Below are 25806 nucleotides of genomic sequence, written 5' to 3'. Positions count from 1 at the left end.
GTAGAATTGGGATTGTGCCTAAGTCGAAAATAAAATGAATGAACGAATGTTGGTAAAAAAAAAAGTAAATGAGTAAATCTTGAATAAACTCATTTAAGGCCTACCATGAGTGTGTGTATAAAAGCAATAAAAACTAAACTGCAAACTGAAGGTCTTCAATGTTATTAATACATTTATTGAATTTCTTTTTCATATTCTTACAGCACTGGCTTGATGTCACCAAAAGCATCAAAAAACAAGTAAAAAGTAAGTTACATGCTGTTTCTTTTCAACAAATAAATTGGTGTCTTGGGAAAAGCAGTTTTGGATAGGTTTAATTTATTTATCCATACAGAGTTACCCATTGTAATTTGTTCAGAATCTCTTCTCCAAACTTGACCTATTCTATCTAGGCAGGCAGTAGGGCTGTGCGATTTAATTGAAATCGAATTGCAATCTCGAATTGAAACATTGCGATTAGCTAATCGCTAGAGGCTGCAAAATCAAATATTTATGTATTATTTAATTTTTCTTGCCCAGAGCAAATGCATGACTGCTGTCTGCGTGAAAGTCTTACTAACCAATTGAGTGAGGAAACATTCGTTATGCCCAATCAGAATTACACAACCATACTATGCGGAACACCCACAATAAAAAACAAACAAACAGGAAAGCGCAGACGAGTGCGATGATGGGCATCTGCCTCTTCAGAAGCATTATCAGACCAATTAACAAAGAAAAACAGCTGTAACGACTGTAATATGGGAATATTTTGGTTTCAAAGTCACAGACACCAAACAAAACAGATCTTTTGTAAGAGAATTGTTACCAAATGTGGAAGTACAACAACAGCAGCTAAAAAAGTCAACTGATAGTATTGGCAATGGCATTTAATCTAATAAATGTTGTAGTAAGTTAATATCTTTTCAGTTTCTTTTTTTAACTAACAGTCAATACAGTAAAAAGCTGCGATTTACAGATTATTGGGCTGAATCTTGACTATAAAATTAAACCGCAGTATCTGTCAAAAAATAAATAAAAAGTCGCACCTAAAAGCTAAATAGCACAGCTCTAGTAGGCAGCAAAGGTTTAGAACGGGGCAACATTTTAACTAGTCTTTGTGACTACTTTCATAAGTACATGGTTAATGCTTAACTCTGTCTGTGAAAGGCGGGTAATAATAAACCATGAAGTGGAAAGTCTCTGTATCTCATCACTTGTATGGCATTCTGTCTAAAATTCCTATTTTATTATGCAGTGTTCTGTGTTAAAACATACCAAAGCAAACTTGACACTTGTGCAGTACAAACTCACACTTCTAGTAAGCAGTTTTGCTTTGAATATTTCATTTGGTATTGTCTGCCTTTCAGTTGGTCCACCGTATTGCCTCCATATGAGAGTAAAATTCTACTCCTCTGAGCCCAACAACTTGCATGAAGAGCTAACAAGGTTAATTCTCCGTTTATGCCATAAACACAACTAATATTCGCTTGATTATTTTTGCACTCATTTTATCTTTATTATTTGTTGTAGATACCTTTTTGTTCTACAGTTAAAGCAGGACATTCTCAGTGGCAAGTAAGTGAAGTTTAAGATTAGAGTTAAATTGTGTGGAAAGAATATTGACATTGTTGTCTTTTGCCATTTTAAATTTGAGAAATGAAATGTCCTTTCAAACTATTATGGTTTTTGATAGCTGATATACGTTTAGAAATTGTCAAAATCAGTGGTTCCCAAACTTGGTCCTGAAGGGCCAGTGTCCTGCATATTTTAGTTCCAACCCCAATTAAACACAAATGAAGCAGCTAATAAAGCTTATTCTGGGTATACTAGAAACTTCAAGGCTGGTGTGTTGAAGGAAATTGGAGCTAAACTATGCAGGACAACTGCCCTCCTGGACTGAGTGTGGATACCTCTGGTCTAAATAGACTTGATTTTGTTTACTCTAGGCTAGAATGCCCATTCGACACAACCGTGGAGTTGGCTTCCTATGCTCTACAAGGTAAGCAACAGTAATTACAGTGAATTAAACTGCTTTTCAAAAGTCTGAAGTAGTTAGTAATTGTGAAATATTGTGTTTACCAATATTATCTGTTATGTCGACCAATACTGCATTTAATCAAAAATACAAAGAAAAAAGTGCATAGAAAATACACAATATACACACTTCTTCAGTATCACATGATTTTTAAAAATATGATTATTTGGTGCTGTTTGCTTTTTAAGTACCCTTGCTCATAATCATTGGCATTGAGTTAACTTTGTGAAAAATACTTTTTAAAGGGTCTTTGTAGAATGCGCTGATCAGGATTTTTGCAGCTGATACAGAGTGCCGATTCCTTGTCATGGTGATCGGCCGATACGGAGTACAGATTCTAATGATTCAAGCTTTATAAAGCATTAGGCACATTTTCCCTCTAAGTTTGATACTTAAGTGGAGATCTTGCCTTACCTAAGGGAATTACTTAAGGATGTTACATAAAATCTCTTAGACACATTTCTTTTGATCATTTAGATATAAACATATCATGGCCAGAAGCAACTTTACAGAAAATAACATAACACAGATATAACATTTTTAAGAAGAATTACAATCGTTCTGCTCATGTCACAGCAGCTCAAAACACGGTAAATAAAATGGTTGCACTTGCAACAAAGAAACCATCACTCATGCAAGTTGTGCCTATAGAGATCACATCACATCTGTAAATATTTGAACTGTTGTGATGAGAGCAAATTGATCATTCACACTTTCACACATAATTTACCTCCTCATATGTTGTTGTTGCTGTAGGCTATGTATAATATACAGGAGCACACCTGTGTCTTCCTCTGCTTGTAAACTCCTAAACAAACACGTGCGATCGGTTGGCAGGTAAAGATCAAGTCATTAAATGTGATTATCGGCCGATACCGATCTTCGGATAATTGATCAGAGCATCCCTAAATCTTTGAACACATTTTGAACAATTATTTATAGCATAAATATCTACTCTTGCTAAACTCCATCAATTTATTTGAAGCTTTTAAAAGATTGTGTATATTACACTATTTACACATTCTTTTCATCTTTTAGAGTCATTAGACGAGAGGTCAGAGGAGAAAAGCTTGTCAATCCTTTTGAAAAATTTCTCTGTCTCAAAAGTAAATGACAGCTCATTAGTGTGGATCTGTAAAAGAAAGGCCTCCTAATCCTCTTCTTCCTACTGTGCTTTGCTCTGGTCTTCTACATGCACAGCACTCATTTTTTAAAATCGGTTTTGTTTTGGAAACCCGGTCATTAAATCTCAGGTTTAGAGGTTTGCTTCCGAGCGTGTTTTATCTGTGGAAGAGAAGGATTTGTTCTGGTTCTGTCTAATTAAGATCTCTTCATGATGTCATCGTAACTGCATTAGATCAACTTCATCTGAATTGGAACATATATCAGACTGCAAGCAGTGTAACAAACCTAGCAAAACATTCTAGTGTAAAGCACATCATGGTCAGACAATAATTTCCGATAACTATAATGATCACACAACAGAAAAGAAGAAAACAACAGAATGAAACTTGGTTGTTAATCTGTGGCACCTGCATCTTTCAGCTGAACTAGGCGATTATGACCCTGCCGAGCATGGACTTGACCTGGTGTCAGAATTCCGCTTTATCCCGAACCAGACAGAAGACATGGAAGTAGCCATTTACAACGCCTGGAAGGAGTGCAGGTATACTCTATAAAAACATACCTCCTATCCCTCATGATGACTTCTTTTAAGTCAGCTTTTAGAGAGGAAATCTAAATGTAAAGCAGGTGAATAAGAGTCAATGTGTAGGTCATCACCTCCAATCTCTCTTGTCTACTCAGCCAAAGCTCTACTGTTGACCCTGAAGACTCTGCATGTGATTTATGAGCCATCACTGTAACCTTGAAGAGCTGTAATCTACAGCAGATGTGCAGTAGCTTGGGTTATTTCATTTTCTTTCAGTTTTGTTTTACCATACTCGTTTGTTGGTGTTGCAGAGGCCAGACGCCAGCACAAGCGGAGATCAACTATCTCAATAAGGCCAAATGGCTGGAGATGTATGGAGTGGACATGCATATGGTCAAGGTACATATTTGAAGCATGCAGTGTATCATTCAAATCAGGATCTTGAGGAAGGGGCACTCTGAGGTATACCCAGAACTTATCTGTTTTTTATGTTGCTGCCTCCTCCTCCAGGCACGAGACGGAAATGAATACAGCCTAGGTCTGACCCCCACTGGAGTGCTTGTGTTTGAAGGGGAAACTAAAATTGGCCTGTTCTTCTGGTAAGGGCTCACTAACCTGAAATTTATTTATTTTTTGTATAGCTTTTTAAACAGGTGATGTAACCACACAGTTGACCTTTTATGCATAGGTCATCCTTAAAAGCAAAACATGTTGCTCAGAGTGGCATCAGGAACACAATTTTACACAATTTTAGTGTTTTTTTACACTACTAGCAGAAATTGTAATAAAAAAACGCAGAGATTTGCAAAAATCTTTATATGAAAAATGTGTTATTTCTAAACATTAAAAGTGCAGTAGGTGATCTGCCTAAATGCTAATCGGTTAGCATAATATCTTTCAAATGCAATCCCTCCGTCTAAAGCCATGCCTCCTGAAATCACGAACGCACACATTCACAATGACAGACCAAGGCTTGACATTAACACCCGCCAAATGCGGGTAGATTTCAGCGGTGGCAGGTAAGACAGACACTCCCAATAGCCACTTTGGCTGGTTGAAAAAAATTTTCCCGGATGATAATTGCTGAAAGCAGGGTTCGACAATAAGGATCGCCCAATTTGCATGCAAAGGCGATCTTAGAATTGAGATGCAACACGACTGACAAAAGTAATCGTGTTCGCGCAAGCAAAAGAAAGCAGGTTAATACCAAATGAGAGCATAATCACTCGTGCTAACAGCTGATGTGCTAAGCACAGCTGTTTAAAAGGCGTGCGCGCTCCTGTTTCCTTGCGTGAAGCAACCTAGCATAAAAACACAACTGATATAATTGGTTCTCTTTCAAGTAGACTAGACAAAAAAAGTGATGAACATGTGCCCACAGTCTTACTGCTTTAGATCTCCAGATTTGTCTTTTTGTAAGCAGCACCGGTTGCTTTCGCTTTAACCATTCTTTGAACAGATTATTAATGGGTCTAACGTTAACCGTGTATGTGATCATCCTTTTATTATCGCACACAGTTTTTCACCTGCTTTCTTTTGCGGTAATATGGTTTAATTATATATATTTTTTACAATAACTTTGCTTTAATGGGAGATTAACTCCCCATTTATGTGTAGTTAACTGGTGAGTTATCTGGATCTTTAGCCAGGACAGATTACCTGTGCATATGTTTTGTTAAATAAAAAGTATAGCATAAAGCTGTATTTGCTTGTTTTGACACATTTAAAATTTGTGGCTAAGAAATAATTAATTATTTATGTTTGGTGTGGTCAGAGATAAATTTGGTAAATCCTTAATTTTTAACACTGAAAAGTCATGTGAAAATTGTAATTCACATGACAATTGTAATACTATGAAGCATGACCCATTTGCTCATGATTATTGAGCAAGCTCATACCAGACACACAAAGTGAAATTAATGAGAAAGCATATGGACAGCGGACATAACACAAAATCTAAATCAAGTAATTTTAGCATCTTAAAGCCATATTTATGTGTATAAAGTATATTTTCCCAATGCCGTTAACAAACTTTATAGTAATATAGTATAGTATATTTATGTATATATATATATACACTACAATCTGAATGAAAAACTTATAATATCTAGTAGGGTTGTGACGGTGAGGAAATTTCCCCACCGGTTAATCGACACGTGACAACACCGGTTATACCGGTATCACCGTGGGAGTGGGCGTTTCTTCATTTCCTCTTTTTTTCTGCTTTTAAATAGCTTATAAATGCGTGCTTATAATACTTTCAGTTTTGCGGGAGTTGCCAATTCGGCGTCAATTGTTTGAATGGACGAAAAGGAAATTACAAAAAAAAATCCCTGTTATTAAACAAAACATAACTTTTATAAACATAACGAATAAAACACAACAATGCTACAGGCTGAAAAAACTGGAAGTTGGAACCACACAAATAACAACCATAAACGCCTATATATTAACAGCTTAGTCCTTATGAACAATCCGTTTATAAAATACATTATTAACGAATCTATAGGCTATTGAAGAATAAACCGAATATGAAATATGATCCTTGCATAATGATCACAACTAAACAAGCGAGCACTCATTTTATATATAAACTATATAAAAAAATGTTAAGAATTGGAACATTATGTAAAAAATCTAAAGACTACAGGCTAAATAAAAGCGCCTCGTCAGAGCTAAACATCACCGCACACATGTCAGTTTACATCTTCTGGAAAGATCAGACAACCTATACAGATCACACAATCTCAATATACAACATGTAAATGTATAAATATTTCGATAAGTATTGTTATGGAATATTTATAGCTATATGGTCTTGCTTTTTGGTTATATCGATACAGCTTTGATCTCTCTTACAAGCGGTTGTTACAGGCGCAGCATAAGGGCGTCTCACACTGTCAGTGGCGGAATACACACAGCACTGGCAAGACATTTTATTCTTATTTTATTTGTTGCAGATTTGCGCGTTGTTCCTTTTAAAAAATACCTTTTATTTTTTAAATCTCTCAAGTTAATGTTGTCTATTGAGTAACTATCGAGTCCCTCGGATTGGAGTTCAGTGCGCAGTAAGACTGACCAACCGCCCTGTAAATTTAAACACTACAGGTCCACAGCTCTGGTGTGGTATGAATTACATGTTTTAAATGACAGCGAGACATGCTACGTTTAGTTTTTATTGCAAAATATACATTATAACCCAGTACACAATAAAATAATATGTTTTGAATGGCTTGTCTATTGACGGCGTATATGGCCGTTAATTAAATAGGATGAGCATATTTTCATTAATATTAAAACACATTAATACAAATTAGCCACCCTTTGATTTTTTTTGTTTACGTATGTTTTTATCAAACGAAAAATGCAATGAATTGTTAATTTTAGTTTTCATTTTTTTAGAATTAATAGGCCTATAATTTATAGGCTACACAGCTCATATCTTTGGCTCCAATTGCGTTTTTACAGATATCCTACCAATAGACTTTTTTTTTTTGGCTCAAAGACATTTATGCCTATTAATTTCAATGGTGCATTTTGACAGATTTCGTAAAGGCTTCAGCTATTCTACCTGTCAGCTGCACCTGCCTAAGTTTTGCAACTTGACTTGTGTTGCGGCTCGATGTCTGAATGAGAGAGAGAGAGAGAGAGAGAGAGAGAGAGAGAGAGAGAGAAAAATCAGTCCTCAGATTCGATGTGTGGCCGCACGTCTCAGTTACTTTATTGCAATTTTTAATATTGGCTCATCTAAATAAACTTTTCATATATTAAAAGCCGAAATATTGCCAGACAGAAGAAGCAACTTTCGGTTTTTGAAGAGAGCGTCCTCAGTTATAAAAGATGCGCTCTTGTCGGCCTATTCATTTTGGATTTTTTGACATTAAACACATAATCAAGTAGAAAAAAGAACAGCTGAACTTCGGAAAAAAGTGCTCACGTTGCCACGATGTTTCTCTGCAGTTGGATTGTCAATGGCGCGGCATTGCTAAATCACTCGTTTTAATAATAAAACAGAAAGATATTTATTATTAAACATTGTGAAATGATGGTCGAGTGATTTTTTTTTTTTTTTAAAAATGAGAGTATGCGTTGCGTATTTATGGTCATTGATCTATCCGCGACCCACCTATAGTTAAACATGAAGGTGCGTGTATAAATAAGTTATGTTTTCAGATACTGCCACCTTTGTCAGGCAAAGTTTGCAGATTGCCTCATTAACGTCTTCAGGTTCTCTTTTGCATTTGGTTTGAACCCAAAATATTGCCAAACAGGCGCTTTTGCATTGCTTTTTGACAATAAATCGTCCTCCATCCTCTTTCTGTAAATTCGACTACTCTTTTCTCCTCATGTGGTAAATAAAATATGACGCACTGTAGCTATGTATAGATTTTAATTATAGAGCATGCTCTCGTTTTAAGTCAATTATTTATAATTATATTTGACATTTATTTCAAATAAATGTAAAAAAAAAAAAAAAACCAATAGGCTACTTAAAAAAAAAAACAAATGTGGGGACGGTGTCACGGTGGAAAAGTGATGTCACCAGTGTTGCGTCTTAACACCGGTATCTCCGTCAACACCGTCTATCGTGGCAAGCCTAATATCTAGCACATTTTCAGTTATGTACTTAACAAGCAAAACTTGTCATCACTCTCTCATCAGTCTTACTCTCTTACATGCTGTCCTAAAGCAACTACTGGATGGTAAGTGGTTAGCAGGTGGCATGCAGAAATAACGCTTGTTACTAAGCCATACTTGCATGCTATTTCAGACTGAATATTTAAAGTAACATGGTAAACATTGGGAGTGCATCACAGGTTGTCATTTTTTTAGAAGTAAAACGATGTGAAAATAAAAACTTCAACTCAATGAAGTAGGCTAGGCAGAATAGCGCTATTTGCTTATGTTTCGTTGTTAAAACAAATAAAAATCTACATTATTGAGGCTGTAAAAGGTCCCTTATGAAACTGAAAATAGTTTTTCGCCAGAAGATTTCAGTTGCTGAACAACACTTTAGTGCTTATAGCCCATTTGTAAAACAACACAATCTACATCAGCTTTGCGTGACTAAAATACTTTTAAAACATACCCGTCTAAAAGAAATAATTCAGCCATGGTTTCATTCCTACTTCAGCGTGCAAAAGTAACTCCAATGTACATTTCAAGATTTTAAAAAGTTTTGATTCAGAATTTGTTTTTAGAGATGTCACTTGTGACCGATGCCGGCGTGAAAGCACAACGCCGGATCTGCGTGAATGGGTGCACAGTTGTTTGAATCTACCTTTATTGACAGACTGTTTGGGCTATTTATCAGAATTATGGTAATTGTCGGCCCAACAATATTTAATTGGATGAACATTTTTGTTTTGTTTTTTGACTTACCCAGAATAAAAACATACATATAAATACATTTAGATCATTTACTTTAATCTATACTATTGGAATATGAAGAGACTTTCAACCAGCACAACAACAAAAAATGTTTCTGAAGACAATCACCGACTGCACCTTTAAAGCTGCAAATTGTAACTTATTTCTAAACTAATAAAAAAACTACATTTATTTAATGAGCAAGTAATGATGAATCCATCTTCAAACTATGTTTTTTTTCTCATCTTGGATCACTAATGACGAGTTTAGACTGCACAATTTTCAAAGTAGTCACCTCACAGATGTTTTCACACTGCATGAGTATCTGGGGTAGCGTTTTGTTGCTGCTTTGTTTACGCTGCAAGATGGATCGGCGACAGGGGATTTCATGATGCATGACATTAGAACGGGAAGAATCACTGACAACTTTTTCTCAGTCCTCAAACTATGCCTCTCACAACCAAACACATGCAAGAAGCGGCATGGAAACAATGCAAGATCAAGTAGTATATCTTTTGTTATTAACTACATAATGAGAAAGAAGCCTTTAGCAAGGTAGAAAATGCATTTATTTTGCTCAGCTGCCCTTTGAAGGGAATGAGCAATTCCTTCTTGACTGTTTTTCTTTTACAACCCGGTTTTGCAGATGTCACGTCAAACAGACACAGGTGCTTCTGTCAAATTTCCACTAGTTTTTCCTCCATTTCTTTGCTCCAAATAGACTGAAAAGAAGCCATTTTAACATCTCCCCTCAACCTCCCGCTGGCCTGCAGATACCCATACTAGTGGATGCTGCTCTCTCATTGGCTGTAGAAAATCACTGATGTTGTTTTTAATCAGATAACATTCACACGGCATGATTTGAATCGCTGACAGGTCCAGACATTCAGCATGCCAAATATCTCACGGGTGTCGGCGCCTCATCTGCGATTCTTTGATATTTCACACTAGCTATGTTTCCATCTAAAAATGCGAATAAACTTTATGCGCAAAACTGGGTTATTGCATAAAAGTTGTGCGAATGAAGCATCGTTTCCATCCAACAAGTCAAAGCGAACAAAATCGTCACTTCCTGATTAACTGTCGCCAAATATCAACAGTAAAAACTGCATTTGCTGCAGTAGGAGAAGCTGCATCAATCTTTTCTAAATGAACGCGCCTCAGAAGACAATCCTGACAAGCAGTGAGCGCGCAGTGGCATTGGAAGGTTTCAGACGCAGAGCACAGGCGCTCTTGATTTTGGAGGTCATTAATAATATAATAACATTAATACTGAAATAAGGCGTTTTATAATGACCAAAACAACATTTCAGATGTTTTATAATGTGCTCAGCCTGACGTTTTATCCATTCACACACATTTTAAGCATCACATGATCTCTTTTAACAAAATCACATGACCTTTTTGTAATGCGCATGGTGGATTTTGTGCGGTAAAAGTGTTTACATTGCAGTTTATGCGCATCTTTTCTTATCGAATAAAAAGTTTATCCTACCCAGTTAGACGCATAAGTTTTTTTTATGCGCATTCTCAAAATGTATGCGCATCATGGGGTTTCCATCAACTGTTTTTTTTTTTTTAAATAGGTGAATGGAAACATAGCTACTGTGTGATTGTTACTCACGTGAACGAACACTGATTTGCCTGTGATTTCAGGCAGTTGTTTGCGATTTCTCAAAACCTTTCGCAAGTCAAAATTAGGACTAAAATCATGCACTGAACTCTGCATAAGGCAAGATATTGTGGGCAAATCCCTGCTATTGAGTAGCCCAGTATATGCTTTACTTTTAGCAATCCTTGTTTTTGAGACATCTTAAAGTTTAACTTTAAATAAATATCTCTTATGCGGGATAAGTAAAAGAAAATTGTTGACAGAAAATGTATTTTAAATTTAGAGGCAAACATAGCAAAGTAAAGACATTTTAACACATTGTATTGTTGTATCTTAAAATGCTTTATTTATTTTAAGATTCCTGAGGCAGGACACGTTAACATTAAACCCAAAGTTTGGCAACATCTTCAATATTTGTCCTCCAGCTGCCACGTCATACCGCAGTAAATTTAATAACAATGGCCATTTTATCTAAAGCAAACTGTTTTGTCTGCACAGGCCCAAGATCACACGTCTGGACTTCAAGAAGTGCAAACTCACCCTGGTGGTAGTGGAAGATGACGAACAGGTAATGCAGGAGACAGAAGAGGTAAAGACAAAGCTCAAACACACATAAACATACAGCTTTACAAATCTTCATGGGTGATCAAAAATAATAGAAACACTCTCTTGTCTTGATTTAAACTTAATTTAAATCTCCTTTGAGCAAATTTGGGTGTTTGTAAACTAATGATTGCGTATTTTTAAGTATAACTAAGAAGTTAATAGTAGAAAACTACAGCTATGGTCTAAAGTGTATAAGGACATATTGATATTTACACTACTAAAACTGTGCTGCATGGGTTTCTGCAGTTTGAAAATCAGCCTGTGTCAGTCAATTCTGTTTATGTGTGAGAAATTGTGTGCGTGTGGATGTGTTCTTGTTAAGACTGTTGGCATCTTGCCAGCTTGAGTTAATAAATGACGCTCTGCCTTCAGGCATGCCTGGCATCTGAGGCACTTTACACTTTATAAAGTGCTAGAGCTGTGAATATAAGGACATATCCACCTATCACTCTTTTAAATTTGAACATATACTATGACTATGAAAATCATGACACATGATTGAGTCAGACAGTCAGCTAAAGGTGTTTTTATATTGGAGCTTGATGCACCGCATTAGGCTTATTGTTGAGTCTAGAAGTTTGTTGCAGTTGATCATGACAAGGTGTTTGTCAAAAAAAAGGGATCCCTTTAGGCTGTTATTAGTAGCACCCCAGGCTAGGGTTAGGAATCAAAAATTGATTCAGATTCTGGAATCGGATACTTGTGCAATTTTAATTTTGATACCTTATCCATTCTGTGGGCGCATTTTTATTTTTTTTCACTTGCAATCTGCCAGGAACTTCACAGTTCACAAATGAGGTTATGGTTCAGATTTACAACTGACAGAGCCTCAGATGGAATTTTACTTGCTCAAATTGCACAAATGGAAATTAAATTGAGCTACTCTAGGTATCTGTTTTCTCCGTCAGTCACAGACTATGTAATGGAGGCCAAGACAATTAATACAGTTGTATTGTATTGCAAAATGTAATCATCCAATTTACTATTACAACTACTACTCTTAAAGACGAATCTAAATGAATGCGTGCAGAAAATTGTGTGGAAAAGCTCTACACAAGCAATAATTCAGATAAAGAAAGCATGAAAGTTGGAAGGAAAAAAAGACAAATATGCTGTCTCAAAAGGAAGAATTTCATTGGATCTGAAGCTGAACATGTTTAGTGAACAGGATGTTCTCAATGTCTCGGAGCTGCTCAGTTTGCCGTAAACCTCTTATCTTTTCCAACCCCGGCAACACCCTGCTTCACAAAAACTTTATCTCTGCAGGTGTTGTGAGTTACTTTAAAAAATGTATTTGGAAAACGGCTTTTCAAAACTTTAGGAATTATAATAAAATTAAAAACCAAGTGATGTGATGTGAATTAAAAGGTATATGCTCAGCTTTTATGTATAAATGTTAGTATTATGATTTGTACTTGAAGGTATATGTAACAATTGTTATTAATTATTCAATTGCATCATTATCTTTATGTTGATATATTTTAACATTTTTGGACCATTTTTTTCTCACTGTAATCAATTCACTGTAATCACAGCAAACTGAAAAAAACTGCAGTTGTAATTTAAATATTTTGTTTATCTCAGAAAATCACAGCTACATGTAAATTAGTTACACATTTTCTGCAGATCGCAGCCATAATTGAGGGTGCTTTTCCACATTTAGACTGATTTGTTTTATTCCAAAACAGGGATTCAAATTGTTACAATGTTTAGTTTTGTTCTTGGTGCTGTTTGCTTACATGCGGCAACGTTTCAAATAGACCAAAACAGTTAAAATAAGTCACGTGTGAGTAAACTCTCCTCACATTGGTCAGAGTTTCAGGTTTTCTTTATTCTCCCACGTATTCCGCTCAGCTGTCATGCATCCTTATTTTAATTTTATGATGATGAGAAATAGGACACTATAGGCGAGACTGCAGTTACATCATGAAGCAGATCAATCTTTCTTCCGAGGTTTTAATGCACAAATGAATGAAAAAGTAGGCCTAATACAAAATATTGTAAGATTAAAATACAGAAAAAATATCAGATCGTAATTTCAGTCAATTATCCTTATAAATAAAGAGCTTTCATTAATAGTTCAGCATCCTTTCACTTTCGTATTCGATATGAAACATGAAAACACATTTACCGGTAGGAATGACATCCCGCTCTACTCACCATTCTCTCTTCATATAGCCGTATATATGGCTATTACATAACCATAATACACTGTAATATAGCCTGGTTTGTTAGTTTGTTGGATCATATTGCTTTTTCACTACAGTCGATCTGCTCCAAAGTTTGTATCAATCGAGCCAAGACCACCTTATTCAGGCATCTCGGATCGATTGATTTGGCGTGGATCCGATTGCTGAATTTCACATATGCCAAACTAACCGTGCCAACTGGGAAAATGAGACTGGTTGCGAATCAAATGTCTAGGTGTGAAAAGCACCCTGAACCTGTGTAATGTCTAGGTGGCTGGTTAGGTTTTAAAGTTTGAAAAAAGAGCAGTTAGTGTACCTTTTAAGGAGTAGTGCAAATAAGCTTCATTTAACTAATCTAGTCTTTTGATAAAGCTGTTCTAAATGTTCACCAAAAGGCTTTATATTTGTTTGTCATCTTCATTTCTCAATTTTTTCTTTGTGGTTGTTTTGTCACAGAAAAAGCATAAGTGAGTATTTCTTTGCCCTTATGTTTTGACCTCTGCCGTAGGGGAAAGAGCAGGAGCACACATTTGTCTTTCGCATGGACCATCCAAAGGCCTGCAAGCATCTGTGGAAGTGTGCTGTAGAGCACCATGCCTTCTTCCGCCTGCGTGGCCCCGTCCAGAAAAGCTCAGCCCGCTCTGGGTTCATCCGCATGGGCTCGCGTTTTAGATACAGGTGCGTTAAAGTTGATTTATCTAAAATATATTCAGTAACTTGGTTTTGTTGAAAACGACCATTGGTGTTACCTATTCTATAGTTTTGTGCAATTTTGCTGGATAAATAGAATTTGAAGGTTGAGTTTAAAGGCTTATGCATTATGCATTTAATATTTTTGTAGCTATTCTTTTTAAATCACACTTGCATTGGTGTAAATTTGAAAATGACATTGTGTTTATATAAAAAAAAAACTTTTACAAATATTTCATATTAGCTAGCTGCTCCTCACAGCAACAGTTGCAGCTGTAGTAAAGGGGAGGAGATTATTTAAAAATATGGCTGAAAAAAAGTTTTCACAGTGAAAAGGAGGAAGAGTTCTTTTTTACTTCATTTGGTGATGGCAAATTGTCACAATGTTGAAAGACATTTCAAAATGTTACCATGGTAACTACCGTCCGGGCAGTGCACTACAAGTAAAAAAGTCTGCAAGGTTTGTTAAAACAGCAGTCTTTTTTCAGAAGACCTGTGAATTCCCCCCCTAAAAACAACCAAAGCCTCATTTAGAACTAATTGAGCAAATGTGTTATTTGAGAAGTGTGTATCAAACCGGTAGCCCTCCACATTAATCAGTACCCAAAGAGTAGCTCTCAGTTTCAAAAAGGTTGGTGACTCCTGCATTAGAGCAATGTGTAATACCTCTGGTTCTCTTTTGGGATTTGGTATAAACTCATAATCATAACACGTGGTCTGTTATTCCTGTTTTTTTACTGCCAAATAGTGCTCTTACTTGGTAGGCATGATGAACGGCAGAAGGTTGTGATTTGTGTCATTCTAGCCTGAATACGAAAGCTGTGCAAGTCCTTAGGTGTATGTGATCTGATCATTTTTGATCGTGGACAATTAAAACGTCTCGACGATCTCAATATAGCTGTTTTACAACACCACATAAATTCACATCCAATATCAAGGCACTTATTCATCCACAGCAGTTACGGCACTCATTCATATTGATGTTAGTTTCATTTGTTTTAAAGCCTTGATCGTTAAACATTAATAGCAAATGCGTCCCCACATTTTGTTTGAGCGCACGCGCTTGCACCACTAAAAAGCCAAGATTAAACTTTATGTTGTTTGATCATGTCAAAGCTGTCAAAAACAAATTATTTACATATAAACACATTTGGTTACCATGTCTAAACTGAAAGAAAACTGTTATTAGAAAAACAGATGTGTGATCAGTGCAGGTTTTAAAAGGCCAGCAGACTAAGGGCCTACTCACACTATGCCATCCGTACCGTGCCCAGGCCCGTTTCCCGGATCGTTTGAGAAGTGTGAGTGCGCTGAATCGGGCTCAAGCACAGTTCACTTGGCCGGCCCTGGCCTGGTTGGAAGAGGTGTGCCTGAGTGCGGATCACTTGGGCTTTGGCGCGGTACGCTTGTGTGTGAGTGCAAAACGCGCCAAAGCCCGAAACTGAAAGCGATACGTGACTTTTAAGGGACTGTTTCATATGGATTTATTAATCATTCTTACTGTTCAGTGATCACAAACTGCCGTAGTTTATTAAAGACGCAAACTCCTCACAGCACGCCAGCTGCGCGCCTTTAGCAGACCTCCTCATTCCTGCAGCACGAGAGCTTTATGATTGTTTATGAGCACCAAAAGTGGCGGATCTGTCCGGTGAAATATCTGACTGCGTGTCACCGCATCCCTAAGGACTGTTTGGCGAAATATTTGACTACATGTCAATGCATGACAAACGACTGAAAGGATATAACTAGAGAAATCTTCACTGTGCTACTGGGTGAGAGCGTATGGCAAACCGTTTTAGCATTTAAACCTTGTTCTGACTATCCATAAATATATTTAGAGATATCTCTAATTATATTTTGACTAGTCATAATTATAATTCGACTAGTCAGAATGACAATTAGAGATATCTGCAATTACAATTGTACTAGTACATAATCAAATTGGAGATATCTGCAAATATATTATGACTAGTCATATTCCTCCATTGACTTCTATTGAAAAATATTTGCAGATATCTCTAACTGAGTTTTTACTCGTCAAAAATCCATTTCAAGATATCTACAACGGTAATTCGACTATTAGTAAATTAATTAGAGATATCTTCAAATATATTTATAAATATCTCTAAATATGACGAATTAAAGACATCTCTAAATGTATTATGACTAGTAAAAACTTAGAGATATCTCTAATTACAATTGTGACTAGTCAAAACTCATTTAGAGATATCTGCAAATATTTTTCAATGGAGGAATATGACTAGTCATAATATATTTGCAGATATCTCCAATCTGATTTCGTACTAGTACAATTGTAATTGCAGATATATCTAATTGTCATTCTGAGTAGTGGAATTATAATTATGACTAGTCAAAATATAATTAGAGATATCTCTAAATATATTTATGGTGTCAGAACAAAGATTTAAATGCTAAAAAGGCTTGCCATAGAGAGCGCTTCTGAACAGCGCAGCAGCGATGACATAAGCGCGCCGAGGCCCGATATGGTGTGAGCGCGGGCCGTCGGGGGAGACGGGAGGGGGGACAAGCGTGCTTTGGCCCGGTTCGAGGCAACTGTACCTAGTGTGAGTACGGCCTAAGGCCCAATCCAAATTCTATTTTTGTACCCCTACCCCTTCCCCTTGGTGTTTACAACTGAGGGTGAAGGGGAAGGGCTTAAAAAATACCCCTAAGAGTTGGGAAAGCACTACAGCACCTGCACACGTCATTATATGTCCTCGCGATCTCCTGCTTCATGTGAGATCTGACGATTGCGACTGCTGTAGTGATTCCAGTTGTGTTATTTTTTGGTATTTATCTTCAGGAAATCACTGAAGGCATATATTATGTTATCATAACGATCTAATGTGGCAATAAGATCGTAACTGTACTGTGTATTTACACAGTGGCCATATTCATTAATGTAAACACACCAAAAACATTAACAGGGTTGACAGGGTATTCGAGTGTCAGAATGTTGTGGGACTGCTGTACGGGAGTTACTATAAATAACGATTATATATCGCAAAATTTTGCTTTTTTTATATATTAAAACATGTATTTGTCTGTCGTAAAAATTCGTAATAATGACAAAAAATACAAGTTTGTGGATCTCCTTACTTCAGGGTTTAGAAATACTGCCGTTGTGGCAGGTGTATTCTGGGAAATTTTCTTACCCGTTGGTTTCAAGTGTGGTCCTGAAAAATCTTTGTTTGAAGGGCTATTCACCCCTTCCCCTTAGCCCTACACCTTAAAGCTAAAGAGAATAGGGACACCCCTACCCTTTGGCGTGAACGCGCAAAACGAGAGGTAGAAGTAAGGGGAACGGCTAAGGGGTAGAATTGGGATTGGGCCTAATAGACTCCACATGCTGCCACTTGCTTCACTCCATAATGTTTATTCTGTCAATATTTGCCCCCTCTGACGATGTCCCTAATCTGTATTAATTTGTTACTATCCATTTTGATGTTAATAAAACAATAAAACATTTGAAAAGATTCATGTTAAAATCGTGAATCGTGATTTTCTTGGAAAAAATCGTGATATGATATTTTTGCCATATCGGCCACCTCAGTGAGTTGTTTGCAATTTCAACTTTTGCGAAGTCAAGTTTCAAATGTAGACACACGGCAGGCACATGCAAATAGAGAAACGTTTGCCTGTCACGTTTTCCACACATTTAAGCACAAGGTGAACAGCCTAGTAAACAACAGTGGAGGACACACTGCAGATTCTGTTCCTGATTAGAATGTGGCTGTTTGTCAATAGAGGCTTTGTTTGAGCTTAGGTCGACCATGTTTCATTGCTGTGCACCATCATTATATTATTGTGGTGTTGTGTTTTGGATGTGCATTTAAAAATAGCACTCCTGTGTTGTCATTTCCTTGTCTCGTTGCATGCGAGGGTGAAGATTCTTTTTAAACCAATAGCGTTCAGCAGAGAGTATAGCTCCACCCTTTTGGTATTGTATTTTTATACTAAGGGTGTAAAGGGAGCCAAAAATGGCCTATTAAATTTGGTGTTCTTTGAGACAAGACTTCCTGATTTATTTATTTTTTTAGGCCCCTTAACAATAGCTGCTGTCAAGTTGTAAATTGTAGCATGTTTTACTCCAAGCACGGTGTGTGTTGGCTGTCTTTTCTTTGGAATTGCGTCTTATCTCCAGCTGCCAGCCCAAAGGCTTGACGATTTCCAGTTCAGCTCCCTACTGGTCAGGTTTTTTTTTTGTTTGCCTACACTTATTTTAGCACTTATCCTAGCTATCCAGAATAAGCCTATTTTTTGTTTACATCAATGAGTGTACTTTATCTTTGATTTCACCTGCATGTCTGATTGTCTCTTTGTTGTTGTGAGTTTGTTTGCCAATGCTGGTTTGTCCGCTTATCCTCTAATGAACAGTGGCATTATACTTTCTGATACTGTTTGACTTTCATTACTCTAAGCCTATAAAAGTAAATATCTGCAGTCTTTTCGAGTCAGCAGGGATTTATCATCAAGGTTTTAAAGGTAAATGTGTGTATCTGACATAGATGTTTTTTTCCCTTTATTTGTGTAAAGTGGGAAGACAGAATATCAGACAACAAAGGCAAACAAAGCTAGAAGGTCTGCCTCCTTTGAAAGAAGACCAAGCCGTCGTTACTCTAGAAGGACCATGCTGAACAGAGGTGAGGAACTGACCTGCTCAGAGTTAGGAATATACATTTATATTGGTCTTAGAACTTTAGTATCTGTCTGTTTGTCTATTTGACATTGGCAGCTCATGCCAGCCAGTTTAAGATTGAGCCTCAACTCTCTTAACTCTCTATCTGTTTATCTGTCTATCTGTCTGTTTATCTATCTGTCTAGCCGTCTGTTGTTTTATTTGTCTCTCATTCTGTTCTTTTGTCTGCATGTCCTTCTATCATAAATAGCCTATAAAGATACATTATATTATGCATTTTATTTAGCTTTGGATATATTTGATTTTAATTCATTTAACAATTTTTGTTGGATTTTTAATTTTTTTTTAATTTGCTTAATTTTAATTTGACAATGCATTTTTGTACAAGCAATTAATAGTTAATTAATAAATTTCTATAAATCAGACATCACTCTGTAGTCAGCCTTTGCTTTGAAGCACTTTTTAACACAGAGTTGACCACTGCTTACCCTTTTGAGTCCTATGTTTTCAGTTTTATGTGATCTTGTATAACATGCTCATTCTTCTGTTTATTTCCCTGCAGGTCCCAACAAATCCTCAGAGTAAGTATTTTACATTCCTGCATTGTGCAGTGAATTTCTTATGGTTCTTTTATAGTGATAAAGCGACTTCAAGTTTCAGCATCAGTCATGAAGTATATGTCATTTGAAAGCACAACGCTGTTCAGAGCTGCTCACAGTTTTATGAACTTAACTGCATTACTGTATTAGAGTATAGTGTTACTTTGCATGAGTTTAGTTATTGTTTATAAAGATGAAATGGTTTAATGGCCACATTATTGTATAAGCTCGTCATAAAATTGTCATTTTATCCCACTGTGTTTATATAATAATTATACAACCGCATATAAATAGGCACAAACCATTTCAAAGGGTAAAATGACAGGTAAATGTCTTTTGTAAAATGGCTTTAAAATGGTATTTTTGAATCAACAGTTTTCTGGAAGTGGACTTCCGAACAGGCAGTAATTTTCAACAAAATGTGTAAACTACTTTTCATCTCCTATTTGTAAGCATTGTTTGTAAAGGAGTTTCTTGAACTTGCTGACGCCTCCGATAGACATTGCGCAGTGTTGGAGACATTTATTTGTAATTTTTTTTTATCCCAAAATATTATTCAGGTAATGTGCATGAATTGAATAATACTGGTTGTGACAGGCCTACATTTGTATAGTTTAGAAATTTTATTTTTAATCTAAACCTTATAAAATAAATTTGTTTTACATAAATGCTGTCAAACCATAAATAGTGTTTTATTTAAACCATGGTTTGAATGTAATCTAAGAAATGAAGCACTACTTCAACTTTTTCAATTCATTGTTATTCTACAGGCTAAATGCATGACTGGTCTGTCAGCTTAAGGATATGCTGTTACACTGAGTGTTCTGCTTTAGTCTTCTAAGTACCCCTACTTAGACTGTGATTCAGCTGGTGTTAAAGGCACAAACGTGAACATCATGTGCTGCTGCTTTTGTAGTGCTGATTTACAGGGATTTTTTAAGACTCATGCTGTGACTAAGCATTAATGCTTAGCAAGTGTGATTATTTGACTAATTTCTCTTTTAAAGATTTGGTCACAAGCTAAAAATGTCATCAGGAATGTCTTGGCTGACTCTGATCCTTTGAGTCACCATGTCTGTTCACCTGCATGAAGGAGCACTTTTTTTTTTTTTTTTGCTTCCATTGTGCATTTCAAGTCAGTCAACAGAAGCCCATAAATCAAGACCGGTTCTAATCTTGCTTGCATTTTTTTCTGTCCACAGTAACCACAATAACGGTGTGAGCCCAAGTATAGAAAAAAAGGTATGACATTCTTAAAGATGTCTTGCAAGTATACTTTTTATTACATTTCAGATTAAATCTAATGTTGTTAAATTGTTTGGTTTAATCTTACAAAAGAATGTCAGGTTATATTTTACTTGTAAGTAAACTTATCATTTGAAGAAAATATGCTTTGCTAAAATTATATATTAAATTGTATATTAATAATTATTACAGTTAATAATAATAATAATAGTACCAAATAAAGATATTAGGACAATTTCTTGAAGAATGAATTGACACTGAGGGCTGGGGTAATAGTAGTTAAAAATGTAATTTTATTACAGGTAAACTCATTTAAAATATTGTGTATAATATTTTAGATTATAATAATAATATAATATAATATAAAAATATGTATTAAATTGGAAAACGGTTAATGAATTGTAAATTGTATTTATAAAATATTCATATTTACAATATATGAATGCCAAAATATGTTAAAATTGTGTTATATTATTATAAATGTATGAATATAATTTTACAAAATCATATAATTTATGGCAAAGCATTTTGCTTTATTTTTTATCTAATAAATGCCTTATTGACTAGTTTTTGATACTTTTTTAAAAATAAACTCTGCGTCCCCGGTACCGGGTCTATAACGTCTTTTACTTCAGCATTTTTTTATTTTAAAGGTAGGTACTGGCCCAATACCCCTATAAGTGGTTCAGTTTTCTCATCAGTTGGAATAGAATAACTTTTGCATAGATTATGAGAGACATTTTTTTTTTCCTATGATTACTGACATGTGCAGGAACCACCAAAATTAATTACAGCAACTTAGATCACACAGAACCTAAAAGGTACATTTTCAAATAAAAGTTTACAAAACTTGGAGGGGTTGATTAGAATACAGACAACATATACAGATTTTTTAATCACTTTCAACAGTGTTCTAAAAATTCAAAGGGTTTTCTTTAAAAGGATACCAAACTTTTGCATTTACACCTCTGCATGTGGATTTGGGGAGCTTTTAAATTTGGGTAGGCAAAATCTGGGCGGAAAGCCCAAAATAGCATTTAACTTTAAGAGGTTAAATATTCTACCAACATCACAATAATATAAATAAATGTTAAATAGGCCAACCAACTAAACCAATTTGACTTAAACATCATCAATTTAATTTTCACAATGAATCAGCAAGTTTAGGCTTCACATCTCTAATCAGTTTAATCCTTTTTATGATTCATTTTGCATGTTTGCTTGCCAAGGCTTTTTTTTTTTTTTTGGTACCTAAATGGATCCCACATGCATGTTTCCTTAGCCCACCCATACACGTCCTCCCTGGTCCGGTATGCCTGTGGTCAGCAGTCCGCCCTCTGCGCCAGGCCCCATGGAGATTGAAACGCTTCCGAGGAGCCCCGGTGGCAGCCAATCGGACAAGAGGAGGTGAGCTTCTCACAATTTTAATGCAATAAGACCTCTAAGCAGGTTAATCTGATCCCCTGCTGTTACTCCAGGCCCCCACGCAGCCAGTTGACATGACATTGGCTGAATGTGACGCTTGTATAAATGCTATATTTGCGCTGTTTTGCTGTTGCTGATGTGTCGGTGAGCTGGTGCTGACCAGTGACTGGTGCTTAAGGTGCTTCATGCTGTTTTGCTTTGACGTAGAGCAGATGGCCGCTTCAGCACAGGAGAAAATGCCTGCTGCGCTGACAACAACAAACTCTCTCCCGTCTTTCTTTTCTACTTCTTTCTCCTGAGGCTGTCTTTGGGGTTATTGCGCTGTGCGGAGCTTTGCCTTTAAACTTGAAATATTGAAAAGAAATTAAATGAGAGACCCGTGGGGATTATCGTGTGAGTGTTGGGGATGTTTTTCTGACTTATGAAAATGTTGATCCTCGTTTTTTAACGTTCTAAACTTTAAACTTTGTTCTAGTCTGATGTTCTGAAACCCCAGTGGCCTTTTCATAAGGCAAGGTATGTACACTCTTGTTTTTAAGCCCTTGCTTCAACCAATCAGTGCATTTCTGAGGGAGTCCTCATGATTGGCTTTTGGAGCGGTTGTTGTTTTTTGTTTTCCTTTGGCTGGGCAAATCAGCATCTCCATCAGTTCTGCTATCGCTTGATTCTAGTCCAAACCAAACAACCTAATCAGTAGGGCAGACCTGTGATCTCAGCTGGGTCGGTAGAGGTGCGGTGTAACAGCAAGCTGAAGCAGTGGGCTTGGTTCATTTATATTTACATATTTTCCCTGTCCTTTCCTTTGTCAAACTTGAAACTAATGCAGGTGATTTCACTGCTGTGCCTTTGCTTGGCAAATTCAAGATGGAATCAACAGGCAGATGGACAAACCTCTGGTGTCCATTTTTTACTTTTGTTCTTTTATGATTCGACTCTTCTTCTTTTGTATGAATCCTCCTCACTAACCAAACACAATTTTCCTTTATGATTCTTGCTTAAGGTCCTGGTATTAGGGCTGGGCGATATTGCAAAAAATTATTACCATATGTTTCATATCATTTAATATCAATAATTATCCAATATTTTTGAACAATACATTTAGAAATATTAGAATTTCGTATTTATTTAAGCACTTTATTTATAATTTATCAACATTACTAAGGTAAATAGTTTTTGACAAAAATATTTAAACAAAACATCTGATCTCTTCACAACAATATAAACAAGTGTTAAAGAGGCTCCTAAATTTAATAATAAAACGTTACAAAGTGCGTGCAATGGTAAAGCGTAAATACTGAACAGTCAAAGCAAACTTTAAGGTGTGAATAATAATGACACAGTAAACCTCAAATTCGGTCAACAAAACAAATTATGATAATCACATCTGAGCTTTCAAGTAAAGGAACCAACCATCATTATTCAAATAATAGTAGCAACATTACAAATTGTGAAGTTCAATGACTATATTACCCCTATGCTAAATTTTTTTTTTAGTTGGGGAGCTAGTGGCTGGGATGCACATGAAAAGAAACCAAAAAGCCTCTCTGGCGACATCCTTAAATCCCTTTTTATTTACAATCGCTTCACTGCTGCAAGCCACCGCACGCATTTTCACATTTGTTGTTATTGTGACCTGAAGTGACAAGCGTGCACATGGATTCCTTGACCATTTACAATAGACTTTGCGCTCGTGCTCCCCTGGCGACTCTCGTAAAGGTGACCATCAAGCGTTTTCTCAGAGGATGACAAACAGAGAAACCATTGCTGCAGCTCTGATACAAGTTTGTGAAGAAAAGGAAAAAGCGCTGGAGTGTTTGGATGCGCTGTGTTGTGTGAGGTAATTACTCTGCTGTTACTGAAATGTTTATATTCGTACAAAGTGTGAAGCAGATTGGTTAGTTCTACTTGCATGAATTGCAGTGCCCTAAAGGTTTTCAACTAGGTACAGCTGGAAAATGCGCACTGTTCACGTCTCACCGCTTGCACAACATTTGCGTGTCACTCCCATATGCATGTCGTGCAAGTTGTGCACTGTCACCCTAAACTTATTGGAATTGCTTCCAAGGTGTCACAGCAGCCACGTTTTAATAAAACTATAGCGCTTCATACTGAAACTACATACCAAATCTTTTTTTTAATTGATATTGACAATGGTGTTCAGTCAATAAATATCAATACCTATTTTATCACCCAGTCCTACCAGGTATACTACTTTTTTCACATTCTAGTCTCTCTTGTGCACAGCACACTGTTGGTTGAGTGCAGATGGATGGGTTGGATGCATGTGCAGTACGTTCCGTTTCATCATTTAACTTGTGTCTTCATCTGCTCAGACTAAACAATAAATAAATTTAGCTTTGCATGTATGTCCAGCCGCACTTCTGATGATGAAAATTTCATAATAAGCAAATTGTGCTAACCGAGTATACTTTGTGCTTTAAACTATTTAATAAAGTGAAAAACTTTTTGCTTGATGATTTTGCTTATTCAAATATTTTGAATTGATTTAAGTTAAATCTGTTTCACAATCTGCTCCCCTGTGACACTGCTTTCTCACTGACATCCTCCCATCATTTTCCTATTTATATTGCCACATTTTTCATGCAATGTCATTTCAAAATATATTGAAATGAGTAATATATGAATTTATTACTACTAATAATAGAATAGTCATTTAAAAAAATTATCGAAATTAAAATGATTAATTTAATTTATCAAAATAGCATAAATCAAACATCATTAAAGTAATTATTAATAGCATTAATATATATTTCCGAATATTTTTTCATAGGGCTGGGCGATATGGTAAGAATGCTATCTCGATAATTATTTTCTATACTGAAAAATAATTGTATATATTTCAATAGCAGTTCTTAATGCTTCCACTTTTTTAAAAAAATATCCCAACCATGACTGAAGTCAGATACTGCTGGTGGGAAAGTGAAATGAGCATGCTAAACAATACTTGGTAAAGCGGCATGACCTATTTTTGGCCAATAAGCTTCGAAAACCAAAAATTTGACGAATAACTAATATCAACACAATTATAGATTCCTGTTGTTGCATATTTTTGCTGTGTGAGTGGACATACTTGTTCAATATTGATCCTAAGAGCCAGAGTTCATCATCGTTATTGACAATTTTTTTTACGATTCAATATGATATCGTTTATTGGCCCAGCCCTACTTTTTCATATGGAGTAACTTATGAACAGTATATTGTAACAAATTACTTATTGTGCATTTAGTGTGTATAACTGAACATGCTAAACGGAATTAAAATGCTAATTTAAAATAATTAAAAACAAAATGATTTGCAAATCTGACATTTCAGGTATTTGTTGTTGAAAACAGTTAGGATAGGAGATCTTAGATCCTCTAAAGATGCAAATGACCTTTTTTATCTCAGAAAATATACATAAAGAAAATATATATAAAGTCTTCATATGTCTTAAATCTCAAAATCTGAATATTAGGCCTTAAAGCGTCTTAAATTTGCAAAAATATTATATTGTAGGTCTTAAATCTTTTTTTTTAAATGGATCTTAATTGTCCTTTGTTGATGTTTTGTTACCCAATCTGGCCAAAACCCATTCAATCACCAACAATCTCAATAAAACTTAAAAAGGTAATTTTTAACTCTATCATAATTGTTTTATTATTTTTCTTACAATAACATTTATTTAAAAGTTTTCCATGTCCATTTACTGCTGAGGACACCAACTTCAACAGATTAAAGTCCA

At 35.9% G+C, this 25806-nt stretch overlaps 1 protein-coding gene across 50 annotated transcripts in view; it reads left to right on the top strand.

The window, feature by feature from the left end:
• The window catches only part of epb41l5 (erythrocyte membrane protein band 4.1 like 5), a 68704-nt gene that overhangs the window by 18588 nt on the left and 24310 nt on the right, over window positions 1-25806 (top strand). For 18 of the 50 annotated variants that reach the window (XM_073911738.1, XM_073911726.1, XM_073911723.1 and 15 more), the window contains exons 4-15: window positions 204-246; window positions 1350-1428; window positions 1513-1557; window positions 1929-1981; window positions 3563-3683; window positions 3980-4067; window positions 4179-4267; window positions 11149-11239; window positions 13954-14123; window positions 18693-18821; window positions 20597-20636; window positions 21922-22046. In XM_073911738.1, coding sequence (XP_073767839.1) covers window positions 204-246; window positions 1350-1428; window positions 1513-1557; window positions 1929-1981; window positions 3563-3683; window positions 3980-4067; window positions 4179-4267; window positions 11149-11239; window positions 13954-14123; window positions 18693-18821; window positions 20597-20636; window positions 21922-22046 — 1073 coding nt within the window. 50 annotated transcript variants of the gene reach the window in all.

The sequence above is a fragment of the Danio rerio genome, chromosome 9, assembly GCF_049306965.1.
Source record: "Danio rerio strain Tuebingen ecotype United States chromosome 9, GRCz12tu, whole genome shotgun sequence".
Classification (NCBI taxonomy): domain Eukaryota; kingdom Metazoa; phylum Chordata; class Actinopteri; order Cypriniformes; family Danionidae; genus Danio; species Danio rerio.
Note: the sequence above shows the minus strand (reverse complement) of the source record. Positions and strands in the feature narration are given on the sequence as shown.